General features: G+C 49.2%; 2 protein-coding genes across 2 annotated transcripts; one reads left to right on the top strand and one right to left on the bottom strand.

Moving 5' to 3' along the window:
• Positions 1-1,015: 1,015 nt before the first annotated feature.
• On the bottom strand, positions 1,016-2,896 carry N7533_006103 (uncharacterized protein; the record flags this gene model as incomplete). Its single annotated transcript, XM_057102753.1, has 5 exons — positions 1,016-1,761; positions 2,003-2,230; positions 2,295-2,399; positions 2,636-2,692; positions 2,803-2,896. 5 exons carry the CDS (start codon positions 2,894-2,896, stop codon positions 1,016-1,018), a joined length of 1,230 nt encoding a protein of 409 aa, XP_056962383.1.
• A 1,137-nt stretch (positions 2,897-4,033) lies between these two features.
• Positions 4,034-5,176, top strand: N7533_006102 (uncharacterized protein; the record flags this gene model as incomplete). Its single annotated transcript, XM_057102752.1, has 1 exon — positions 4,034-5,176. One exon carries the CDS (start codon positions 4,034-4,036, stop codon positions 5,174-5,176), a length of 1,143 nt encoding a protein of 380 aa, XP_056962382.1.
• Positions 5,177-6,000: the final 824 nt, after the last annotated feature.

The following is a 6,000-nucleotide window of genomic DNA, read 5'->3' as shown; positions in this document are numbered from 1 at the left end:
CCCAGACTCGGCATATAGATAGTAAGGTCACCCATCGCCAACCGAATCCGCAAAGAAATGAATAAGAGAGGTAGCTAGAACACCAAAAGTATGAGGAAACTCCACTCCCAATTTGAGCCTCGATTTGCGCCCCGCATTCCCCGTTTCCCAACCCCATCCCCTTTCTCTCCGTTTCCCCGGAATTGTAGATAGTAAGACAGAACCGTGGCCGATTTTTAAGTGTGCAGAAAAGAGTTTTCCAAACCCCTTTCCCCCAACCAACCCTTTCCTTGCCTGCCAGTAGGTAGATAGACACCAAAAGAAGAGACATTTGCAAAGACAAAGAACAAGACAAGACCGTTGGACATGAGAACACCGAGAAATGAGAAACTCGTGAGCTTCAGAATATAAGCGCCAGAATATCCCATCCGACCATCCGAGATAGCATAGGCACCAGATGAAGGCAAAAAACGAAATCAAAAAAACGAAATCAAAAACCGGAAGTCAAAGGCCAAAAAGGAAAAACAAGACTCGCTCGTTTGCGAGTTCAGATATGTGTGAGTGTGGATGTTTTGTCCCAAATCAAAATTGACACCAATAACAAGAAGACTCCCAGAACCATAACCGGTGGCGACACAACACCTCTTCCATCCGTCCAAGCCAAGCCAGCTTGGTATTTAATCCCAAACCGAAGTAATCCAAAATGACAAGAAACAAAATGACAAAAATAGGGCTGAGAATAACAGAGCTGAAGAACAAACCAAGACCGAGCGTTAAGAAGGGATGTATGCAGAACAGAACCTTGAGCATAAAGCATCCCTCTGCCATCATTATATAAACCGAGCATGCTCCAAGATCCGATTTCACTCCCCACAAAAAGAAAGAAAAAAAAGTGAAAAGCCTCGGTTTCGTCGAGGAAACGCCTGCAGAAAAGGGTGAACGGCGTGAACTCCCCATGTCCAGAATGCCCAAATGCATGCCAACAACGCGATATTTCAAGCCAATCAATGGGGTGCATGAAATACTTCATTCCAGATTAACCCCATACGGACGCCTGGACACCAAGACCACCCTTGGAGCCCCAGACACCGCTGCCGTTGCTCCAGCCCAGGCCAACACCACCCGCAGACGGGTCCTTGGGACCAGCAGCAGCAGGGGCGGCGACGGTGGGGTTAGAGCTTGCCGAGGTGCCTGCTGCATGAGCAGCAGCCTCACTCGGGGTGTAGCCAAATCCCAGGGGAGACGGGAGAGGGGTGGTTGAACGTTTGTTCAGAGCCGGGTTAGATGGGGGAGCAGCGGGTTGACCAGCGACTGGGCGAGAGCCGATGGGACCGACGCCGACGGATCCAATGGGGCCTGCGCCGGGCTTGGAGGGAGCCTGGCGGGAGGAAGGCGAGTCGGCACCGCCTGGAGACGAGGTCGTAGTACCGGGCTGATCGGGGAAACCAGCATTGATGGCGGAGCTCGGCGACGAGGTGCTATTGGCACGGGATGGGGATTGCAGGCTCGAGGTCGACTCGGCGACGGGAGTCTGAGTTAGACCGAAGGCATCGACTGCGCGCGGGGAGGATCCGCGGACACCGGCTGAGGAAGGAGTGGCCGCTTGGCTGTCAGACCGAGGGTTATCATCAGAAAGAGGACCGGTATTGAGGAAGGCTGGGCTTTCGTTGCCATACAGGGCGCGGTGCTGACGGTGCAAGAGGCCGCGGTGATTTTCTTCACTCATGGCAGCCGGGCTGAGGGAGCGATCGGATTTGCTTGCAGACATTTCGGCGAGGAGGCCTTTGGAAAGAGAAGACGAATTAAAATCCCGCGTTTTCAAGACAAAATGCCAAACAGAAAGAATGTAATATTATACACAAAAAAAATGTGGCCCGACGGATACATATAGATGCAGCGAGAAGAAGCATGACAGAAAAGTTTGGGACAAATGACGGGGGAATATAGCGTCAAGAGAGATGGAGAGAGACAAGGGAAGAATGAGGGCATGAAAATAAGAAAAAGAACACACGCTACCACGTACTTCGGTTGTACTGCTGCTCCTGGTGATAGTTGCGGAGCTCCCGCTCTCGCTGTGCTGCCATCCGACGTTTCGCCTGCATCATTTGATCCACCTCATTCGTCCGACCCTGGTACCGCTGGGAAGCGTAGAAGCCCTGGGCGTTACCGGAAGGGTGCGCTCGGTTGTTGGTATTGTTGTTCTCAAACTCGCTGACGGAATGGTGGCGCTGGGGGCCGCCCATGCGCGGGTCTGTCACGGAATTTCGAATCAGAAGGTCGAACACCTCGTCGGATCGGATCCAATTGCCACATACCGTACTCAGGGTAGGGCCGGCCCATCATCATGGGCATCGAGTCCCGGCGAGGAGCATTCCACAGCTTGCCGCTCTTGACGAGGTTATCGATCGCGCGGTCGACCTCTTCATAGAAATAATTATATTAGTATTTGTTCATTGTCCAATTGATGTTTTCTCTCCTTCTCTCGAGATTTCCCAATTGGTCCCGAGTCCGTTCGATTGAAGATGATGGTGGATTATCGTTATGCGAAAGTTTGTGTGTGCCACGGGTAATTTCCCATGGATCATCTTGGTCGTGCGACAAACGAACGGGACTCGGGGAGATGAGAAAAGAGGAAATGCGAAAGGATGGTGCATACCGTCGAATTGAGAGGAGAATGCCGGACTATCCTCACGCTGGGAGACCGAGCTGGAGCCTGGAAAGAAGACCATGTGTCAATTTTTCTCCAATTCTTCTTCTGATATATATTTTTTCCGTCCACGTTTTTTTGATCGGCAGAAAATCGGGGGTTGGCGAAGAGCATACCTGACCGGGAGGGAGGCACGGGTTGCTCCCACGACGCCTGGCGTGGTGTAGCAGAGGGAGCCTGCCAGCCCTGGGGTTCGTAGTACGAAGACATGGTCGTTGGGAGGAATCTTCGCGGAACGACGGCGGTTCAGGGGGAGAGCGGAAGGCGGAGGAGAGGATCCGAGTAATCAGAGGCGATCTGTGGAGACGAGAAATGTGAGTGACCGCCGTAGAGAAATTCAGGCCAAAAATAGAGGGATAAGATTAGAGAAGAAAAGACGGATCAAGTTCCAATCATCTCAAATGCAAATGCAAATCGTGAGATTGCCTGAGAAAACTGGCCGTGGGTCCTCCGTGCCGCACTCCGGCGGAATCGGGGGCATTTGGGTTGGGGAGATTTTTTTTGTTGGCACGAGGGGGGACGATCGGGGAAGATCCGAGGAAACAAAAATACGTACAAGGAGAAGCCTCTGAAGATGGAGTCCCAACAAGTCAAGGTCGAAGGAAAGAGAGGGAGAGGGAGTAATAAAGAGGGGGTAAGAGGGAAAAGAAAAAGGAGGGTGGCTATTTTGGGGGGGGTCGTGTTGGTGTGGGTGGATTCAAAGGAGGGGCGCACCCGAGATTACAAGCAGTTAGTTACAGTAGGACGAGTTAATAATCTTTGCATACCGAGTACACTTGGCTAAGTAGTGAGGTATATTCATATTGGTCATGCTATGACTGTTGCTATGACTGTCGCTATTACTGCCATGACTTGTGTAGTAGACCTTACTTTACCTATACCGAAGTATACTTTGGAACTGTATACAATCTAGTAGTACTAGTCATTGTAATGATTGTAGTATTCAGTAGTTACCCAACTACAGAGTACAGTCTACAGAGTACAGTCTACAGAGTACAGTCTACTGAGTGCCAGTAATAACATTATAATCTCCACGCGGCAATTCCCGGCCTTGAGAACGGGCCATGCGCCTAGTCGCCCCCATTCTCGTATACCTTACTAGTATTAGTATGTATGTACTCCGTACACTAACTAGTTAGTTACCTAGTCACTGACTAGGAGTACTTCATCTCTCGCCAGGTCACTACTTACAGTGGCGTTCCAAAGGTTTGAAACACCCTGAGCGACCGCCTTCCCCTACCGCCCACTATATTAGTACACCGCCCCCTATTCTACTACGCGACGTGCGTTGTATATAGCATATTATACACATTCCACGCGTTATATTGAGCTATTTGGGCCTTTAGAATGCCACCAATTCGTCATACTGCTCTGCAATTGGTGCAAAACCAATATGATACACCGTCACAGCATCCAAATGTAACACAACGCTCACGCCGGTGTCAATTAGCACCACATGAACGTGTTCGACTTGTTGAATTGAAAGCTATTGGATGGTCATATACTGAGATCCATGAACGCTATCCTTATATTCCAATTGGAACAATCAAAACTACAGTTGCTCGGGCGGAAAAACGAGGCCCAACTCAGGCTGCATTACCTCGTTCTGGTACACCAAAAAAGTTGGATGAAACAGATCGATTGAGGATACTTGAAGCAATATCAGAGAACCCACGAATTAAGTATGATGCTCTACTAGCTTTAGTCAACTTCAAATGCGGTCGAGCGACTATTTGGCGACTTCTCCAAGGTGAAAATAAACGGAAATGGCTTCAACTTCAACGACCTGAGTTAACCGACCAACAGGCTCGCCAGAGACTGGCTTGGGCACATCGAGTCCAAGATTATGACTCTGAAAAATGGAAAAAGATCTTCTGGTCAGATGAAACAACTATCGAAAGAGGAAAAGGAGGACGGCGAGAGTGGACTTTTACACCACGAAACCGCCAAATTGCGGAACGAGATGTTCAACAGGTCCCATGTCACAAAAGTGTTAAGCAAATGTTTTGGGCTGCCTTTTCAGGGACCGGTCGTCGATCCGGACTTATTCCACTCTTTGGAGATCCAGATTCTCCTAATGGAGGGGTGAACCGATTTGTTATCTTGGAATTATATCAGCGTGTGCTTCCAACTTTGCTAAGCGGAGTTGAAGGTGCTGTGTTTCAACAAGACAATGCTTCAGTTCATACTGCACATATTGTTCGTGATTGGATTGCTGATCAGGACTATGAGATTATGAAATGGCCTCCATATTCGCCTGATCTAAGTCCAATTGAGAATTTATGGTCGTTACTCAAGGCAAAGATATATGAATTGCACCCTGAGATTAGGGGCATGCCAAATAACGACGATACTCTACAGTTTATTATTGGGGTAGCACAGATAGCGTGGTCTATGATTGATATAGCGATACTAGAAAATTTGGCTATTACTATGCCACACCGTGTACAGCAAGTTATTGAAAATGATGGCTGGTATACTAGTTATTAGCAATTGTCAATACATGAGGTTTTTATTTTGTGCCGGTCGCGAGGTTTTAGTGCGGCAGAAAAAGCGGCAGAAAAATAGGGGGTGTTTCAAACTTTTGGAACGCCACTGTAGTAACTACTAGTATTTATACATATGTGTCCTCCATCTATCAAGGTTCCTCCAATGTACACTAACCGTCAAGTACTTCAACCCTACTCCGGAGGACTGCCGCCAGATCCGCTTTCCATCATTTCCCTCTTCATCTCTCCCCCCTCCCCGCGCCTTACTCGGCCCGGCTTTGTCGCAGAGCTGTATGATGATGGCAATCCTGCAATACTGCAATGCGCCCTGCACTCGCATGCAGTCTGCCAAGGCTCGTTTCGCCGCCTTGTGACTGCTGAGCTGATCTGTGAACGAGAGGGCCTATCAATGCCAAACTCTCGTCTGGGGTGGGGAAAGGAAGAGGACTTTTTTTGGTTTCCATCCTGCATTATATTGATGATTATATATCCACTGTTCAAGGTTCCTTCAGAGAACAAGGCACAAGAGTTCAAGTTCGTTTCGGAATGCACCCCGAGGACGTTAGCTGCTTAGGATTATTTCCGCCGCCCCGTTCATCTTGGTCCGTGCTATGACCAACGCATCGGTCAATTCAGGAGTCTCATGTGGGGCAATCCTCGACAGTATGAAGTACGGAGTACCCAAGGTACCTACTAGTATTTACTAACTAGTCTCGCACACACATGTACAGAGTACGGAGCACAATGCATTGTAGTATACTCTCCAAGGTCGCCCCCTCATTCAGACCGGAGTTCATCTTCAGCCCAGTCAGCGCGAGTCCGGCC

Source organism: Penicillium manginii, assembly GCF_028828005.1.
Source record: "Penicillium manginii strain IBT 31320 chromosome Unknown utg000004l:1.0-7231830.0:1.0-7236170.0, whole genome shotgun sequence".
Taxonomy (NCBI): domain Eukaryota; kingdom Fungi; phylum Ascomycota; class Eurotiomycetes; order Eurotiales; family Aspergillaceae; genus Penicillium; species Penicillium manginii.
Note: the sequence above shows the minus strand (reverse complement) of the source record. Positions and strands in the feature narration are given on the sequence as shown.